Source organism: Barbatula barbatula, assembly GCF_947034865.1.
Source record: "Barbatula barbatula genome assembly, chromosome: 25".
NCBI lineage: Eukaryota > Metazoa > Chordata > Actinopteri > Cypriniformes > Nemacheilidae > Barbatula > Barbatula barbatula.
The window spans coordinates 11,940,353-11,959,386 of record NC_136788.1 but is presented as its reverse complement, the minus strand read 5'-3'; the positions used below and the strand labels follow the sequence as shown (position 1 = coordinate 11,959,386).

The 19,034-nt window shown below is 36.7% G+C and overlaps 4 protein-coding genes across 7 annotated transcripts; 1 reads left to right on the top strand and 3 right to left on the bottom strand.

The window, feature by feature from the left end:
• Positions 1-409: 409 nt before the first annotated feature.
• Positions 410-3,320, bottom strand: LOC306890815 (carboxypeptidase A2-like). The gene is made up of 11 exons (XM_079450793.1): positions 3,063-3,320; positions 2,889-2,970; positions 2,672-2,806; positions 2,459-2,557; positions 2,266-2,367; positions 2,087-2,188; positions 1,886-1,996; positions 1,343-1,433; positions 989-1,188; positions 817-901; positions 410-652 (listed from the first exon to the last, which is right to left on the bottom strand). Exons 1-11 carry the CDS (start codon positions 3,125-3,127, stop codon positions 465-467), a joined length of 1,260 nt encoding a protein of 419 aa, XP_079306919.1. The 5' UTR covers positions 3,128-3,320; the 3' UTR covers positions 410-464.
• A 648-nt stretch (positions 3,321-3,968) lies between these two features.
• LOC306890816 (carboxypeptidase A1-like) lies at positions 3,969-7,926 on the bottom strand. Its single transcript, XM_079450794.1, has 11 exons — positions 7,480-7,926; positions 7,254-7,329; positions 6,802-6,936; positions 6,541-6,639; positions 6,319-6,420; positions 6,096-6,197; positions 5,537-5,656; positions 5,349-5,445; positions 5,073-5,272; positions 4,901-4,985; positions 3,969-4,638 (listed from the first exon to the last, which is right to left on the bottom strand). Exons 1-11 carry the CDS (start codon positions 7,530-7,532, stop codon positions 4,454-4,456), a joined length of 1,254 nt encoding a protein of 417 aa, XP_079306920.1. The 5' UTR covers positions 7,533-7,926; the 3' UTR covers positions 3,969-4,453.
• atp6v1e1a (ATPase H+ transporting V1 subunit E1a) lies at positions 7,908-11,691 on the top strand. Of its 2 annotated transcripts, none has more exons than XM_079450799.1 (10): positions 7,908-8,003; positions 8,099-8,156; positions 8,974-9,039; positions 9,154-9,263; positions 9,345-9,411; positions 9,522-9,611; positions 9,879-9,947; positions 10,024-10,118; positions 10,213-10,300; positions 10,518-11,691. In XM_079450799.1, exons 2-10 carry the CDS (start codon positions 8,124-8,126, stop codon positions 10,578-10,580), a joined length of 681 nt encoding a protein of 226 aa, XP_079306925.1. In that variant the 5' UTR covers positions 7,908-8,003; positions 8,099-8,123; the 3' UTR covers positions 10,581-11,691. The 2 variants fall into 2 exon arrangements, with proteins under 2 accessions (XP_079306925.1, XP_079306924.1); XM_079450798.1 differs by having other exon boundaries at positions 7,908-8,021.
• Positions 11,269-18,496, bottom strand: slc25a18 (solute carrier family 25 member 18). Of its 3 annotated transcripts, none has more exons than XM_079450795.1 (10): positions 18,339-18,496; positions 17,241-17,402; positions 16,950-17,072; positions 16,129-16,184; positions 15,856-15,946; positions 15,519-15,634; positions 15,004-15,193; positions 14,315-14,484; positions 13,652-13,727; positions 11,269-12,739 (listed from the first exon to the last, which is right to left on the bottom strand). In XM_079450795.1, the coding sequence occupies exons 2-10, from the start codon at positions 17,267-17,269 to the stop codon at positions 12,598-12,600; spliced, it is 993 nt and encodes a 330-aa protein (XP_079306921.1). In that variant the 5' UTR covers positions 17,270-17,402; positions 18,339-18,496; the 3' UTR covers positions 11,269-12,597. The 3 variants fall into 3 exon arrangements, with proteins under 3 accessions (XP_079306921.1, XP_079306923.1, XP_079306922.1); XM_079450797.1 differs by lacking the exon at positions 18,339-18,496 and adding an exon at positions 17,992-18,134 and having other exon boundaries at positions 11,270-12,739; XM_079450796.1 differs by lacking the exon at positions 18,339-18,496 and adding an exon at positions 17,550-17,629 and having other exon boundaries at positions 11,271-12,739.
• Between the last annotated feature and the right edge of the window lie 538 nt (positions 18,497-19,034).

The window sequence follows — 19,034 nt, the reverse complement described above, 5'->3', positions numbered from 1 at the left end:
CGTTTGTTACAAAAAAAATGTAACATTAAATACAACAATTTCATATATGTTTATATGTTCAAAAATATTTTAAATAAGTGCACTTTATCCAAATGATGTGCGGGTCTTTGATTTTGTCAGCACATTGGCAGAATTTATTTTACGCTTCATTAAAAGCAGATCAATGTTGCCCCCTACTGGTTATTATGTGCTTTTACCACCAAACACTAAAGCAATAACTGTACAAATTTTATATTTAAAGAAGCGAAATTTCTTAGCTCACCTGCATTGTATATAGTTTAAATGCTTTAATAATATTTGAATACAGTAGAATCAATATTAGCATATTATATGTACATCATATTTCTGATATATGCAATAAATGTGATCATGAAAGTAAAACCAAAAGACCCAATAAAACAGATAAATACAGGTTTTGAGTTGCCCACATTTATTTCCATTTTCAATGGGTTTGCATATTACTCTTAATAAGGATGATCACGAACATATTCCATGATGTTTTTGAGAGCAAGCCAGGTCTCCTCCGCAGTCGGAATAATTTGTTTGGCAGGTAAGAGAAAACCATAGAGGCCAGTGTCACGCAGCTCAAAAGCAAAGGAGTATTTGATGCCAATGTCGTAAGTCCAGTCGATGCTTCCACCGCTTGCTGGGTCTTGAATAAAACAAACCAATGTTCAGAATGAGAGAACATACAGTAGGTTGCATTTCACAAAGCTGATGTAATGCAAGATGTGTAGTCAATACTTTTGGACCATTGTAATGAAAAAGTAATGTATTTTAAGGTTTACGTCTTCACAGGGCATGCAAACCACTTACAGATAATTTTGCAGATGCTTCCAACTTGGTATTTGGTGTTATATAGAGAGGTGAGTGCATTGGCAGCAGCGGTGGCTACAGTGTGCTACAATAACCCAAGACAAGCGTTAGTAAGATTGTATAAAACAAACTACATAATACTAACAGAAAGCAAGTATGTAAATTAGCTTACAAGCTCAGGTTGGTCAGGAACATCTGTGCACGTGTAGCCGTGGGGATACATTAAGAGTTGAGAGTAAGAGTGAATGGAGATGAAGGATTTGAAGTTGCCATGTCCGTTGACAAGGTCCACGATGTTTTTCACTTCGATCTCAGAGTTGGCATAGGGGCCGTGGAAAGAGTCAGAGCAGGGATTACTGCTGGCACCAACCCCTAGGGGAAAAATAAACAGAATTGTTTTACATTAAGATTACATTTATGCACTTGGCAGTTTTTATGAACATATATTTATCAATATCTGTGTTTCTTGATATTTGCAATGTTATTGCATGTACTTATATTAGAGAGAATGACACCATGTACATACCTCCAAATCCGGCGTCCCAGTTCCTGTTGGGGTCAACACCAATGCAGGAGGAGCCAGAATTTACAGACCGAGTCTTACGCCACATTCGGTTCTGAATTTGAAGTGAAAAGTAATATTAGGAAAAATTAAATAAACTGTTTAGATCTTTAAAGTGCTCCGAACTAATTTGATAACTAACACACCCCTTCACATGAACCCCGCCTTCTAAAAACTTTAGGCAATTTTAGCATTCATGTATATGCAAAGCTACTAACAGGTTAAGTCAATGTTTATGAGCCAAACAGGAATTTTGTTATTATTTTATTATGTGAACGGAACGAAAAAAAACAGCAAAAAGCAATAGTGAAGCCCCTCCCCTAATGTCGTGAATACTTAAACTTACAAAATCATATGAAAATGAATTAATAACAAATTAATAAAAAATGGCCACCTCGTAAAATAGTTAAGGATTGTCATCAGATTTTGTTAAATAGGTATTTTCTCACAACTTCGGAATCACTTACAACAGCTTTAGGTAAAAACATTCAACAGTAAGTATCTTACACTGGTGTGAGTGAATACGTATCCATCAGGGTTGGTCGCAATCATCAAGTATATGTCCATTTGACCAAGAAGAGCAGTGACGGAGGCATCGACACCATAGTCGGTAACAATCTAGAGGCCAAAAAATATAATCCAAAGGGTAAAAATATTTGATTTTATTTAGTTTTATGCTATCTAGACTGCTCAATTCAGCCTACTCACCTTGTTGGCAATCCACACCGCAGAAGCCAGGCTGACCCATTCTCTGGAGTGGATTCCTGCATCAACCCAGATTGCTGGTCGATTCACACCACCGGTACTGAACTGGAATCATTGTACGTTTAGAAAAATCAGATGGTTTTTATATCTTCTGTGCATAACTTGCTTTATTAGACTTTTACCTTAAGAGCATACATTGGGCGTTTCTCATAAGAGTTTCCGATCTGCACTTTGGAGACCAGGTTTTGGTGACTTGCAACAAGGCTGTCCATAAAGCTGTAAATCTAAAGTAAACGAAAATATTCAGTCATTTTATTAATTTTGTCATGCATGCTGCATTTTCGTGTCATAATACTACTGTACGTTTGTACTTACTTCCTCCAGGGTGTGATAAGCACCAAAGTTAAAGCTCTTGGTACTGCGCTCCCTCGCTGCGTTACTCACCATCTCAGCTTTCTCCTTATCCAGAAGTTCCTGCGATAACATTAAACATCACAATTCACTGTTTCATTGCACAATAATGTTCCATATACTAGCTTTTGATATCTTGGATATTTTGATGCTCAGCATGGCTCTTGAATCTCTGACCTGCACATTGTTGACCATGACTGTGAAAGGGATCTTGTTTACAGTAAGGAAGTCTTTAACAGTGTACAGACTGGCACGGGGCACACGGATGTCAACTGGCAGATCTGTAGAGAGGCCATGGGTCCAGAAATCCAGCTATATAAAAATTACTATTATAATGTGCAGATGTTCCATTGAAAGCTGTCAATAGTGATTTAAGAGATGAAGCCCATCATACCTCCTGATGCACATCTCCTTCCAGCTCCTTCAAAGTCTTTAGGTGATCCGCGGTTTCCGCACGAATTCTGAGAACTTGGTCTCTATCAAGAAGTTTAAAAAAATAAAAAATGTGTATTTTAAATAACAATAGAACAACAATTGCTAAAATACTTATCTGTTTATTTGAACGTACCCATTAAAGAGTTCCTCACAGTGAACTGCGACCAAAAGTGCAAAAACAGCTAGAAAGAGCTTCATGTTGTCCTGCTCCTGCAAATGATCTCTGTGTCTTGTTTCATTTGCTGAGCTGTTCTTATAGACTCAGTGACACATGCTGAGTTCTCAGTAATATCACATAATCAGCGCTGATGCAAGTTCATTTGAATTTGTTCATAATGATAGAACTGCCAATCTGTTCCAGGTGTTTATTGCTGCATGTTTCTCAGAGATTCTAAAATTAAAACAAGTGAAAAGGTGTGAGAATTCACACAACAGCCTGTTTAAAGACAGATACAAAGAGTGCTTCTCATGTTGAAAGCCAAGAACAGATATGCTCTCTCTCTCTCTCTCTCTCTCTCTCTATACCATGGTCTGTTTGAATGCTCGACTCTGATTGGCTGGAATGTGTGATTTTAAAGCGTTTAATGCACACGTAGTTACAGTCAGTTTTATCAACATTTATAATCCTTTTTACCTGTCTGACCAAACATTGCACTGTAAACATCAATAACCGCTTTAAAAGGACCCTGGTATAAGCAGGATAATCCACGGCTAACCTTGCATTAAAGGATTTTAATGCACTTCGTGAAGGCAACCACAAGACGCAAACATATATATATATATATATATATATATATATATATATATATATATATATATATATGCTATTATATAACAACTGAGCTATAAGCTATTAATTTTTTATTTATTAATTATTTATTCATACTTGTTTTTTTCAAAGTCGTTTTGTGTCCACATAATGAAAGTAAATAAGGTCCAGTGTTGTTTGGTTACCAACATTCACAAAATATATTTTTTCGTGTCACCAAAAAGAAAGAGTCAAACACAAGTTTTGAACAAATTAAGAGTGAATACATTTGAATTAGTAAGCTCTTGGTTGGACTATTTATTTAAGGCATACTAAATAACACACTGGCCCTAATGTAATACATATAATTTGTGTATCTATAATGCTATAATTATTCATAAATTATTGCCAATTATTAGATCACAATTATATATCTAAACACCTTAGACACATTTACCAAAAGAAAGTGATGTAATGAAACAATATTTAGTGAAAGAGACGAGTTATTCTCACACAAATACTCACTTCAGATTTCAAAGGTAAAAATAAAGCTAAAAAATAAGCTGACAAAAAGCTGTTTATATGTATGCATTTATTTTTGACACGTGTCTTTAAAAGATAAGAGAGAACATTAAAATGTAAGTACTATACAAGTAATCATTTGTTTGTTTCGTCTGCTTATCTTAATAAATGTAATGTAGCACAGGTGTACATGTCGTAACCAATACACATCCTTTGTAGCATTACTAGAAACTTCAAGAGATTGCAAATTCATCTTAAAGTTTATCACAAACATATTCCATAATATATTTGATAGCAAGCCAGGTCTCCTTTGAAGTTGAAACAATCTGATCGGCAGGCAAGAGGAATCCAAATTTGCCGGTGTCACGCAGCTCAAATGCAAAGGAATATTTGATGCCACGATTGTAAGCCCAGTCAACGCTTGAACCACTAGCTTGTTCTGTAATAAAACATGCAAACATTAGTTTTGACTGAGTTTAAGTTTAAGGTTTTAAGACTACAAAGATGGCCTCCTTTTGAACAAATGGTAATGACTTACATCTTTTAAGGTAGGTTTATAGCTAAAGGGGGAAGCAGCGCTTGTAGATCTATTTGGTAAATGTTTCTCAGGCGTATAGTTTACATAAAAATATTACGAAATACCCACACAAATGAGACCATTACTGTCTGATTCAGGTTACACAACAGTGTAATTTACTTACCAATAGTGTTAAAAATACTGCCAACTTTGTAGACGGTGCCATGCCAGGAGCTGAGAGCTTTGCTTGCAGATACGGCGATACTGTGCTACAGTACACATGCTCAGATTATTAAAAACAAATTGTCAGAAGAAAGTCATATACAGTAAGATTTTATGCATGCAGATTGACTTACAAGTTCAGTCTGGTCGGGAGGGTTTGTTCCAGTGTAACTGTAGGGATACATGAGAAGCTGTTTGTACGAGTGTAGGGTAATGAAAGATTTAAAGTTGCCGTGATTCTCAATCAAGTTGGCCATATTTTTCACTTCAATCTCAGAATTAGCAGAAGGGCCGCGATAGTCTTCGTCACAGGGGTTATCACTGGCTCCAGGACCTGAGAATTATATGCACAGAAATTAAATAGATCAAATTTTTCTGTAATATTCAGTTTCAATCATAAGAGAACGTACCACCAAATGCTGCATCCCAATTCCGATTGAGGTCAACTCCAAAACATTTGGGATCAGAGGTCACAGAACGGGTTTTACGCCACAAGCGATAAAATGACTAATTAAAAATAATCAATTAACAAAAATAAGTGATGTCATTATTCTGAACATTTATTTGTCTTCACGCAAACTAATTTATGATTTCTTACGGATGAGGACTTGTGGGTGAACATATATCCATCAGGGTTAGCCACAATCAACAGGTAGATATCCATTAAACCAAGGATTTTAGGAACAGGGGCAAGGTTATTTGCATAGTCTGTGGCAATCTAGAAATTCAAAAGGATCAGATGAAGTTAAAAAAATTGTTAGTCCGTTCTTATTTTGGGTGACTAGTTGTTTATGAAAGCTCATTGTCAAATGTTGCTCAAACACAAAACGGTCACCCTGTGGTTTTATTGTTCCTCATGGTTACTTAATATTGCACATAAGAACCCATTGCAAAAAATAAATACAATAAAAATAAAAAAGACATTTCTACGAAAGAATCAATTTAATTACTGGTAAACATCAATACAGTTATCAAGGGATTATTTTACGGACATCATGGTCAGGAATATTGCATAAAGCCATTTATGTGCAGAGGTAGGCGAACTCCACAAGAGCTCTGTGAACTGTGAGAACGATGACATTTGGTGCTTGGCAAATGTGCAACATCAAGTAATTAATAAAGAAATACTGAGTATCTAAATGAGACTTTGCATTGACCTGGTTGGCAATCCACACTGCAGTTGCATGGGAAATCCACTCCCTGGAGTGCGTTCCAGCATCAATCCAAATCGCAGGTTTATCCTTTCCACCTGTGCTGAACTGGATTCAGTGTGAATAGATTTTAAAACTAAACAGTGCTACACAAATATATAAGTATTTATCAGTAATATAAGTCCGTAATTTGTGTTAATATCCAAATAATGTGTTCTGTTTACTTCACCTTAAGGGCATACATGGGGCGGTTCTCATAAGAGTTGCCAATCTGCACTTTAGACACGACTCCAGAGTGACTGGCAACAAGAGTGTCCATCCAACTGTAAATCTGAAGAGGTTCATTAAAACATTCTCAGACTCGTAAACGCATGACACTTATATCACACATTCTATTATGCATTTGTTTGTATGCAGATTTTTTTGAAGCATGTGCAAATTGTGTACTTACTTCATCCAGGGTGTGATAAGCACCAAAGTTGAAGTTCTTGGTCTTGCGCTCCATCGCTGTGTTACTCACCATCTCGGCGTTCTCCTTGTCCAGATGTTCCTGAGACAGATTAAAACATTGTTATTAACAGATTTTATACTAGATTGCATTATAGTTTTGATAAACTAGTCGGGAGTGATCTTCTACAAGTACTGTAAAGCCTAATAGCTTCGTTGTATCTTTTGTCATTTTTGTAAGAAGCATGGTTCCTGAATCTCTTACCTGCACATTGTTGATCATGACTGTGAAGGGGATCTTGTTTGCAGTGAGCAAGTTTTTGATCCCATACAGACTGACATGAGGCACACGGACGTCAATAGGCAGATCGGTAGAGATGCCATGGGTCCAGAAATCCAGCTACAGGATCACATAACATGTATAGTCCATAATTTTTATGAACGTGATTCAAATAAATAAGATGAAACATCATCATCATTGTTTGAGTAGTAGGTTGGTTTATTTCAATAAAATACAGTAATAAAATTGCAGTCTGACAAACATATGGATTGATAAAGTGAGGCTATTTAAATACAAGGGGTAACAAATATATGTATTCTACTATCTGTACCATATAAATACTATTTAATTTGATTTCAAATCATGCACTACGAAAATGTTTGAGAACTAATGAGTGTAACACAATTCTTGATCAGGAACAGTAATAATAGACATACTCCACGATTCTGTTTCAACTCATTTAAAACCTCAAGGTGGCCCTTGGTTTCTGCATGGATTCTAAGAACTTGGTCTCTGTCAAAATAAAAAGCTGTTTTTTTAATAAGTGACACAAGAAAATATGATGTAAAAATTATAACTATAACAAAACAACAAATACAGGTGACATATACAATGAGGCTGAATCTTGAAGGTGTAATGGGGCAATTGTTTATCTCAACTTACCCCTTGCAGTAAACTGCGAGCAAAAGTGTAAAAAGAGCTAGAAAACGCCTCATGGTGTCCTGTGCATGAAATGATCTCTACTGTAGTTCTTCCTTACACATGAGCTGCGTATACACACAAGTTCTATCAATCATGTGTTGATTCAAGTTAACAGGAACTAATCTTTCAATGTGTGTTTGTTCCAGATGTACATTGCAGCATGTTTCTCAGTGACTCTAAACTACAATAATTGGAAAGGTTTCAACTCATGTGACAAATCACATAAGAGTTTGTCACTAGATTTGACAAATTCTTCGCCTTTGACTTCTTCAATGATTACCTTTTTATGTAAAAACATGTTAAAATGTCCTGGGAAATCACAAATACCAGGGGATCTTTTTTTTATTTAAAACTTCAAATATATAAACTTCTCAAAGTACTAGCCTTGCGCACACGAAAAACGTGGGCGGAGTTTTAAACCGGACGCGCTTCAAATCACGTGACTGTATCATCTCTGTCAGCTGACACGGCTAGACGGAACTAGTGTACTATTGCAGATCCACGTAAAGTTAACTTTACTTTACTTTAATTTGACAATACAAGCTATTGTTAATATTTGTCTCATATCTTTTTTAAACAGAGCCAGTGCCTTAAAAACGTCAACTATGGCGCTTAGCGATGCAGACGTTCAGAAGCAGGTAGGCATACTAACTTCAGACTACTAACTTTTGTCATTCATAATATTTTAGAGGAGACACGCATAAAGAAGTTATTTTTTATCTTTGACAGTTTTGTTAGTATTATAACTGTAATAGTAGTTTAATAGTGACTGTTGTGGTTTTAGATGTTTATTGTAGTAGCTACTGTATTATTTATTGAAAGAAAATGAGGAAGAATAAAAAACATGATTTTGTGGAACTTTAAAAGGTTTATCTATGACATCACGACATGACAACAAGCTATTTTAGTTATAAAACCTTATTATTTTTAGTGGCTTGTGACTTTGTCGAGTCATTGGCCCCATTAAACATATTGTGTAAAGTTTAATGCAGTCGATCATGTGACGTGAGTTATAAAACCAAAAGAGGAAATCTCTGTCCCATCACAGCTTCATGGACTTTACTAAGGACATTACTGTGTTAATGTTATATTTGTTTCGTTTTCATTTCCCCACGAATTTCAACCCTTAACAACCTTATTTTATTACATCGCCTTTAATAAAGAGTTTTGTGTTTTTTCCATTATAAATAACGGCAACTGATAAAGATTGAGGTTTTTTACAATGAAACTTGCGTTTTCTCAACTTGCTGTGTTTTTTTTGCCATCTGTAATTTTGCACAACCACATCTTAAATACGTGAAGCCTGCAATATCGGCTGCCGCTGGTATCTGCAGTATGTGTACATCTTTTAAGGATCAAATATTATATTTGAAAAAATCTGCAGTACACATTACTGTATAGCATAATTGTCTTACACACTTTGGTTTTCTCAATATATCATTCGATCTCTTCTAGATCAAACACATGATGGGGTTTATTGACCAGGAAGCCAATGAGAAGGCTGAGGAAATTGATGCCAAGGTAATGATTATACTTATAATATAGTTTTAGTATTCTAGTATAGTATGAATATTGTCTTAAGTATTGTATAATCTATAACTTTCTGCTTCCAATCATCCGTGTCGTGGCTTTCAGGCAGAAGAAGAGTTTAATATTGAAAAGGGACGATTGGTACAGACTCAGAGGCTGAAAGTCATGGAATATTATGAGAAGAAAGAGAAACAGATTGAACAACAGAAAAAAATGTAAGTTTGCCTTTTTGGTTCTTTAAATGAGTAACCACTGTCATTAGCCTGAGGATTTAATGTCTTCATTCCAATCTCCAGTCAGATGTCTAATTTGTTGAACCAGGCCAGACTGAAGGTCCTTAAAGCCCGTGATGATATGATTAAGGTATTATCAGGTCATTTTCAAATGTCACTAATACACAAAAGCCTCAGATACAATAATTTAGAATAACAAAAGTGATCTTACTTTCATCTTAGTTATGTGATTGTTTGCAGGATCTTCTAAATGAAGCACAAGAAAGGTTGGCCCACATTGCCAAAGACCCGACCCAGTACCCAACACTGCTGGAGGGGCTAGTGTTACAGGTAATGCTGTTCAGTAGATTTATGAGCAGATGCTAATAATTTTAATGAGGTCATGTTCAATTTATTAAGAAATTATACTTTTTTCCTGATGTTCACTTTAAAAAAATTATATGATTTTAATATTAATTTCTATGATTTTAATATTAACAATAAAACGTCGCAATTTTTATATTTTTACTGTTGGATGCTTTGTAATTTACAAGTTTTCATAGCACAAGGAACATTTTCTAATCTCAAAAGACATTTAAAACAGCATTATTTCAACAGGGGTTTTATCAGTTGCTGGAGCCCAAAGTTACAATCCGGTGCAGAAAGGAAGATGTAGCACTGGTGCAAGTAAGAAAAAACTTTACATTTCAAAAAGGGTTTACATACCAGAATTGTATGTTCATACTGGTCTGGGTCATTGTAGGCTGCCGTTCAGAAGAACATCCCCATCTACAAAGGGGCCGTCAAGAGTAACGTCGTAGTGCACATTGATGAGAACAACTTCCTATCGGCCAACATGTAAGATCCTACACTCTATACTTTCTGAAAAATGTCTTCTCTATATAAACTGTATAATGCATTAGCTTGTTTTGTTTGTGCTTGGCATCCTCAGTTCTGGAGGTGTTGAGATGTATAACGCCGACAGCAAGATCAAGGTGTCCAACACATTGGAGAGCAGACTAGATCTTATGGCTCAACAGGTGGGAAAACGAAAACACCCATGTTCATTAGATATGTGATAATGTAACTGAAAACCAGTTAGTTTGTAGAAAGGGACAACAAAGGAAAGAAGATCAGGATTGTGAATCCACAATCACTTCCTGTTGGGAAGTTAGATCAGTCAACATAGTAATAATATAATGAAGTGTATCATTATTAACTTTGTTGTATTCATTAAAGTTCTTGGTCCTCTCACAGATGATGCCTGAGATCAGAGTGAACCTGTTCGGCTCTAACCCAAACCGCAAGTTTCTGGATTAATAGACTTCTGTAACAAAAATGTATTGGTACATAAGAGATCATCACTGCTGAAGTGATATATCTGAAAGTTCTGGAAATTGCATTAGTCAAGGTCTTACAAATCAATTTATTTGAAGGTTTTGGTGTTTTTTTTTCCTTTTGAGTGTTGAAGATCATGTAAACTTTAGGGAACGTTTGTATACATGCAGGAACAAATCTTAATCCAGCCTAAGGTTGTGAGCTGGTCTCATAGATTTGCCATGCTTTTAAAGCTGGTCTTAGAGGTGCTTCTTGCACTAGTCAAGCTGGGATACCAGCTTTGGACTGACCAGCCTAACACCTAATAGGGATGCTTGTTAAACTGGGTTAGACCACCATATTTCTTTCAACATGGATATTCTCTTAGAACATAATCCTGACATTTGATCTCCACCTGTCTGTTCAAAAACCAACAAGCACTCAGGAATTGACATGTACTAAGCTACCATCCTAACTGGTTTGCAGCAAAAACCTCATTCAGTTTATCTTAAATATATGGATTTGTGCTTATTTCTGTGTGTATACAATTATTGCATTTTTTCCAATTGCTTGTGTTGCTTTATACTACAGAAAAATAAATCCGAAATTTTTTATTTATATTTTGATGCATTTCTGTGAGGATTGAAAATAATAAAACACCAACACACACATAGAAAAACAACACTTTGTATAACCTATTACAATGTTTATTGCTTGTTTTGTTACACTTTATCTATTTTGAAAGAGGTAAACCCAATTAAAAATAGTTGAAAAATGCTCCTGCCTTGTGGAATTTAAGCACACTGGATGCAAACAGCATCAGTTGTGGTGCACAAACAAATGTTTTGCATAATCAAATAACTTTTTATCACGTGTTTAGGCAATCTTAAAGATATAAAGCTCTTTAACAAACAGTCTGCAGAGTTGTTTATATCTGAAGTTGTCTTGCAAATTTCAGGCCTGCTTGCCGCTGTGCAAAATGACAGAGTATGCTATATCAATCTCGTAGCTTTTGTTCAGAAAGGTTTTATTTTGAAGTGTTAATATAAACATGCAAAATTACTTTCCACACTTTTTATTTTGCAAGTGTGAATAAACAATGAATTGTGGTCTCAGTTTTTAAGTTATCAGCATTTTTATGTATACTTTATACATTTCTGTCTAATTCTAACAGGAATTATAATGCCTTTGATTATAGAATGAAATATAATAATATCCCAGTAAAAAAAGTGTAGGGCATTATTAATTTTAAAACAATCCATATAATATATGTATAATATACTGAATATAAATAATATGTATGTTTTGTAAAATGGTTTCAAAACTTTAATACCATTAAATCACTGGTCTATTTTATGTGTTGTTAATATTTTAAAATTTGCGTTCAGTGGCAAGAATAAGGCTTTGTTGCATTAAAAGTATTGCGCAATGAACAAGATCATTTAGAGATGCATTAAAAAATTAAGTCCACAATGGTCATTATTTTGCCTACAAGATTTTGTCCCGCAAAGGAACATGTGCACAGGAAGGCCTCTGCACAGAAGCCCAGATTTACGAAAGGATAAAAATAGCAACCGGATTACACGGATTGTATCAGACTCTGTACAATCATTGATTCTTCTTCTCTTTTTGATTCAAATCTTCCATCTAAATATATCAAACTCATTCACTAACAATAACCTTCTCATCATGTTTTTCATTAATCATGCAGGTAAAATTGTAAATAGGGGCTTTAAAAACTGGACCCTGTCTATCCTTAAGAACCCTGTTTACAGCTTTTAGGTTTTTTAACATGATTAGTGTGCAATAACAGTGGCTCTTATGTTAGGATTACACGCTCTCCTTTCTTATTCAAAAGTGTCTGAACCTCCTTTGGTCGGGTATGTGGATTTCATTCAATTATCTTTTATTCACTTCTCAAAATCTCCTTTCTAAGTGTTTACACATCACTCATCTTTTCCCTCCTGTGTAGAAACAGTACTTTTACAGTGTTTGATGATTCAGGTGACATCATCTGCCGTTATCCCAGCAGCCCCAGCACTTGTTCACCGAGGCCTAGGAAGTACACGCCCTGGGCAATGCCGAAGAGTGGAGCGATGACCAATGCTCGACACGTCGCTCCCTTCAGGAATGCAGCTGGTCCCTCTCGTTTTAAAATGCGTCTGCAAAGGATGTTTTTTTATATAATGTAATGGTAATAATTTGAGATGCACCAATATATCGGTCAATAATCGGTATCGGTTGATAAAAGCGTTTTTTTACACTATTGGCTGATAGTTTAATAGAAACAGCCAATGATTGGGGCCGATATATTCTGTCAATCAAAAGAGGACCGAAAAATGCAATACATTTTGTGTTGAAAATATTAAAGAAATAAGTTTACCCAAAAATGAGTATAAATGTCTTGATCTTAAAGTATTTAAAAACTTGCCTTGGTATATTCATGGTATGCCTCCAAAAGACACATATTACTAGAGATGCACCAATACTAAATGTATCCACCGATACCTATTATTCAGAGTGATATCTGCCGATACCGATTAAATTAATATTTCTCTACTTTCTTAATGTTAATAATTCACATAATGACTTTTAATATATGACATCAAACTGGGGATGTTTCTTAAAGGAATAGTTCACCCAAACATTCTGTAATAATTCACTCCCCCTCAGATTGTAACAAACCAGTATAAATGTCTTTGTTCTACCAAACACAAAGGAAGATATTTGTAAGAATGCTAGAAACCAAAAAGATCTCATTTCACATTTACTGCCATAGTAGGGAACATAAATACTATGGGAGTCAATGGGGGACGAGATCTGTTTGGTTACTGACATTCTTACAAATATTTTGAATGATAGGTATCAGTGGATACATTTAGTATTGGTGCATCTCTAGTAATGTGTCTTTTGGAGGCATACCATGATTATACCAAGGCATGTTTTTAAATACTTAAGTATATGTTATATAGTAATATTATTTATACCAAAATATTATTGTAACATAACTGAATGGTTGAATTACAATCTTCAAATATATTTTTAAATACAATACATTGCATAGAAACTCTTACTGTGTGCAGTCAATGATGCCTCTGTATGAGTCCTCCCCCTCTCCCTTATGTAGGGTCTGTAGACGTGTCTTTATAACTAAATAAATAAATAAATAAAAATGTACATTTCTCAAAATGTGAAAATATGTCCACTTTTTTAACTAATACAAAAGTAATGTATCGATGAAAAACTAGGTGGTGATGTCTATTTTGAACAATTTGATGTTGCAAACAGCACTGCCAAATCTTGAAATAGAGGCATTTCAAGCACTGCCAACTTTTCCACTGTCCAAGTAATCGTTCTGTCACCTATGCTACTTTACAGCAACAAAGAATGCTCTCACCAAAGAAACAATGGCCGTGGAGACGAGACAAACAAAACTCAGTAGGGTTCTACCGCAACACATGGGGTACAGTGATTAATCACCCAGCAAAAAGAGTCATTTTGTGCCTTTATGAAAAGTGCTCTTGAGGAACCGTATGCTATGTACCCATGATTCACAAACTTTGAAATTGCCTTAAACATGTCTTCGTCGTTATCGGATATATGAAATCGAGAAACAACTGTGAGACCTAACTTAAAAAAGTATTCACTATAGCGAGCTAGCAAGATTAGCACTGATTTGTATAGGCTCTGACATCTTGTTTTACTAAATGAAATGGTCAGCATGCTGTTCCTCTCACCGTCCAGGGGAGTAACAGTTACTGCGGCCACCGAGCCGGCCGTGCATCCAGCCATGAAGGACTGCAGGAAGGGGGCCCGCTCCTGGGGGTTGCTATGGCGATCCTCTCTTCGGCCCACTGTGTTGAGGTTAGCGAACAGTGGGAAGTAAATCATGGAGAATGGGACGTCCCTGAAAGGAGAATGCATACAGAACCTCAATCGCACATGTGGACATACGTAGCTGCAGGCCGTCATTGATGGTTTGGAATTAATCGATGCGTCTAATTATATCTGGTCTGTAAATGACGAACGCATTCTAAATGGGAATGTAGAAATATGATGCAAGTGATTGTAGGTTGTGGCGAGCCATTGATTAGAGACAGCAGATTGAGATTAAGCTGTGACTGCTCTCATTAGAATTCCATTAAGAAGAGAATCCCGCCTACAGTTAATTACAAGCTATGAATAACAGATCGGAACTGACAGCTGGGTAGGTTACATCAGTTCAGCTGGGATTACATCACACACTGTGGGCAGGCCACAAAGGGGGGGAGGTGGTGTCAGGAAAGGTGAGTGGGTTTATTTGTGTGGGTGTTGTTCACAGAGAAGGGTCAAAGGTGTTTGTGACGTATAATTATCCTTTTGTACGTAAACAAGTGTGTGTGTTTACAGGAAAAGCAATTACTTAAAGCTACATGTAGAAATGTACCTCATCAGCGTAGCTCCAGCACCTTTATAAAGACCTCTCAGACCTCGAGTTTTAAGAAGTTCCAGGGTGATACGAGTCGCTGAACGTCGAGGGAAGGGGGCACCGGCGCTTGACTGGGCAGTCCGAGATGCAACCAGTGAGGGGGTTGGACCAGCCGCAGGGGCAGAAGCAGCGACAGTTCGCTGAGCAGCTTGTAGAGACAAACAGAGACATTTTCCACTGATCATTAGCGAATGAGAATGTGGATGGCAAGGGCATTTTCAATATAATCACTTTGTTAACCTTCTCGAAGCAAAAAATAAAAAGAACACAGTATTTTGTAATGTATTCTGCTCTACAAAAGTAATAAATAAATCATAAAAATAGTTTAAAGTTGCGGTTTTGTTCCATGGTTTGTTCTTTACTTCCATTACACATTCTGTTATTTTTGGCTTACCTTTGTACCTAGTCAGGTGTTCTAGATTAAAGACCTACATATCCTGGATGACACTCAAGCGAACACAACAAACACTCACCCAACCTGCCAGCATCCTGAAGTTGTATTTTAAGCATTTCCATGGGGGTGGTGACTACCACCTGACATGTTCCTGCCCCGCAGCCGGCGAGGACTTCTCCCCACAGAGGCAATTTTCTAGAGGTCACAGAACCGTGACAGATGGGGGAGATAAGATCAAGTGAAATCAAATCAACGAACACCAGATATCAATTTATTAAAGAGCATATTTGGATTGATCAATGAAAGAAATTGATCGAAGTATAGTCAAATACAGATTTTACATACGGAAAAGATTTCTAGTGGATAACTTTTTAAACTGTACCGAGTATTAGCTATTAACAGAAAGAGGTGGTTACCCATCTTTGGAGAGCTTTTGTCTGAAGACGTCATTGGCAGCCAGTTTGATGGCTTTCTCCGGAGTGACCAGAGTAAGATTTACGGCTGCACCTGAGAGGAACATTAAGATTAGTAAATCCAAGCGTGGGTGCTATATCCAGCTAGCCTTAAAAAATGTTTTTTGTATTCAAGATTGTCTTTCATCAACTCTGTTTCCAAACAAGCATTATAGAAAAAGTCTGGGTACACTTTAAAGACACAAATCATCACTGCATAAAAAAGAAACCCTGTACCTCTGTACATGCCAAAGTATCCCTCCATTTTGATGGTCTTCGCCAAACAGTCCAGCCTTTTTAAGACATACATTTTCAAAATGATAAATACTAAAGTCTATTGGAAAATCTGTTGTTGACCGTAAAATGTTTACACATGCTTAACAAACATTATTAAATGTATATTATTTGTTCATGTTTGGTAGCTTAACTACATCAACTAGCATAAACAGTGGAAAATCTCTTAAACAGTATAGCCCTTGTTTTATCGGTCTCTGTTTTCCAACAACTGCTAATCCCAAATCATTAAGCAGATTTACAAAGAATTCTTGGAAGAATGTAGGGGAAAAAGAGCTTTGGACAACACAGACCGCAAACCACTTGGTTATTCATTGTGCTTGTAACATAAGCGTACAAAATACAAAAAGCACCATCACTACAAAATAAACTCACCATCATACTACACAGCGATTCTTATAAGCAAACTGCATAAGGGGTTAAACAAATCTTTTAGGAGAGTAAACATCTGTTTTTCAAAATTAAGTGTGGAAGCATGTGACTCGAGAGGTTTTGCATCTTCCAAATCATTCAGGAAAATCCAAGGAAATCAATTTCACCAGGCAACATCCTCTGCCCAGAGTAAAGCACATGACTCCCCCACGAATTCTTTTGGTTTTAATAAAGCCATCTATGAAATGTTTTTTTAACTTGTTGTACCATGGTCCAAACTGTTTTAAACCATTTTATTTTGCGGACCTAAAACAACCCCTTCAAACAGCTCAAAACAACGTGAAACATAAACTTGTCACTGCAATGTAGTTATGAGAACACATTCCACTCACATTCCGCTATAAACACGAGCGCCCTGCTGATTCTGGAGGCGGGTCTTAGCAAGATCAATGGGAAACACACAGGTCACGCCCACTAGTCCAGCCACGCCCCCATTAATCAGCTTAGCAGGGAGGCTGTGAACACAGAGAAACAAGCACAAGCAAAATCCACCCACCCATCCACACACAAAACATAAACACAAAAAGCACAAACGGATGTTAAAAGGATAATGCAGTAAATTAGATAACTATCAACTAAATTAAGTAACAGTACACCAAGGTACAAATAAGAAAGAAGTTTACCTGACTTTCTGCTCGGCCATCTTGGCCATACTTTAACTGTTTTCTCCAATTCTCTTCCCACCAGCAAAGGTTTCAGCACAGACTTCCAGCGTCCACCCGGCCAGCCTGCTGGCACGGTGCACCAACATTCACAGCCCCTTCCTGTCTCTGAGAACAGCCACTCTTGGGTAACAATAAATAAAAAACAAGAGAGAGATTAGGTGCATTTTCAAAGTCATGACAAAGCAACTAATTCAATGTATGCTGGTCATTTCACAGTAACCGCTCTATACATTTTTTTTAAATCACTGAAAACAATTATTCATTTACTTAAACGTGAGTTTCACAGTGCACGAATAGAGAACATCCTCCTTGTAAAGTCTCTCTAATCTTACAGCTAATTAGGTTGTGACCTCGTGAATTAGCCTAACAGGAGAGAGCTAACAGGTGAGAGGGGCTTACCAGCTTGAATGTCTGTGCTGACACACTATCAACAGCATCACTATTTAAGAGATTGTATAGAAGTACGAAAACCAACGACTCGATCCTGTCTGACGACAGAAGTCTTAAAATGTTTACAACTTTTAATCTTAAATCATACTCTTGATCTAGTCTATCTGTGATTTGTTTTTAGTGAAGTTCACCTAAGCAGAATGAACCTATCGTGTTACAGAAAATTGTACACTTAAGAATTATAATATCTCCTATTTCCTCTCACTTTTCTTTAACCATCGTACTCTTTTCTCTTCCCTTCACGCTTTTGTTTACTCACATCATTTGGGTGCCATTCAGTCTTTGACCGTTTTTTCAGTTTTCCTCCAACCTTATCACATCCTCACATTGTCTCTTCTACACCGTCCACTGCCAGTCTTAACTGGAGCCTAGTGGCATTCTGAGCATGCCTTTCCCTTCAGCACTGCTTTCTTTCAACCCTGGTCTATTCATACCCCTCCACTGCCAAAAACACGGACAAGCGAGATCTCCCCCCTCCATCCCAAAGCTTCTCTCGCGAAGACTTTTCACAACCACCCCAAACAGATCCCCTCTCACGCAACCCTGCGTATTTAACTGTTACACAAGTTACAACTCTGTTTGAGAGAATGATGATCATGTTCCTACCCCAGTCAGTGCATTGACGGGTTCGATCAAGCCTCCCTCTTCCCCCTCTCCACGCTGACAATGTGTGCAGAAGCCGTAGTCAAGCACAGAAGAGATCCAACAGAGCCAGCCGCCACTCAGGGGCCGTTGCACAAACACTTGCATTGTCCCTCTGTGTCTAAGTCCCTCCCCTTCATGGCGACTCCCAGTGACATGGACAGGGGTTGCACAACTTTATACTGATGAAACTTGACACACATTCCCACATACAGTATACACACTTACATTGCAGAAGCATCTACAAAGTGGTATAAACTTTAAAGGAGTAGTTCACTTCAAAACTTAAAATTATAAAGACCCCATTCACTTTCCATGGTCATTTTTATTCCTGCTATGGAAAGTCAATGGGGGCATTTTAAAGTGAACTACTCCTTTAATTGTTCTATAAAAAAATCCCATTCAAAACCGAATAATGGTATAACCATTATTCTAACAGGTTTAATGACAACATTAAAAGACACATAAGAAATAACACATATTTCTATTAAATATTTCCCTCAAAATCTAAATATTACTTTTTATATATTTTTATATATATATATATATATATATTTACTCACCTTCACATTCTTGGATGGACGGACAGATACATTTACCCTTACTTGTCAACAGGGGGCGCTGGGTTCTTAATATATTGGATCCCCCATTTGTTGCATT

Bases quoted from the DNA above. Each gene is read 5' to 3' on its own strand.
- LOC306890815 (XM_079450793.1), bottom strand. From the start codon at position 3,127: ATGAAGCTCTTTCTAGCTGTTTTTGCACTTTTGGTCGCAGTTCACTGT. The intron at 2,807-2,888 runs GTATGATGGGCT...ATTTTTATATAG, and splicing joins AAGGAGATGTGCATCAGGAG to CTGGATTTCTGGACCCATGG. The intron at 2,368-2,458 runs GTAAGTACAAAC...CGTTTACTTTAG, and splicing joins CTTATCACACCCTGGAGGAA to ATTTACAGCTTTATGGACAG.
- LOC306890816 (XM_079450794.1), bottom strand. From the start codon at position 7,532: ATGAGGCGTTTTCTAGCTCTTTTTACACTTTTGCTCGCAGTTTACTGC. The intron at 7,330-7,479 runs GTAAGTTGAGAT...TTATTTTGACAG, and splicing joins CTCGCAGTTTACTGCAAGGG to AGACCAAGTTCTTAGAATCC. The intron at 6,640-6,801 runs GTAAGAGATTCA...AATCTGTCTCAG, and splicing joins TCATGATCAACAATGTGCAG to GAACATCTGGACAAGGAGAA.
- atp6v1e1a (XM_079450799.1), top strand. From the start codon at position 8,124: ATGGCGCTTAGCGATGCAGACGTTCAGAAGCAG. The intron at 9,948-10,023 runs GTAAGAAAAAAC...GGGTCATTGTAG, and splicing joins AAGATGTAGCACTGGTGCAA to GCTGCCGTTCAGAAGAACAT. The intron at 10,119-10,212 runs GTAAGATCCTAC...TGGCATCCTCAG, and splicing joins AACTTCCTATCGGCCAACAT to TTCTGGAGGTGTTGAGATGT.
- slc25a18 (XM_079450795.1), bottom strand. From the start codon at position 17,269: ATGGCCAAGATGGCCGAGCAGAAAGTCAG. The intron at 13,728-14,314 runs GTGAGAGGAACA...TTATTTATTTAG, and splicing joins AACTGTTACTCCCCTGGACG to TTATAAAGACACGTCTACAG. The intron at 12,740-13,651 runs GTAAGAGTTTCT...CATCCTTTGCAG, and splicing joins GGCATCATTGACTGCACACA to ACGCATTTTAAAACGAGAGG.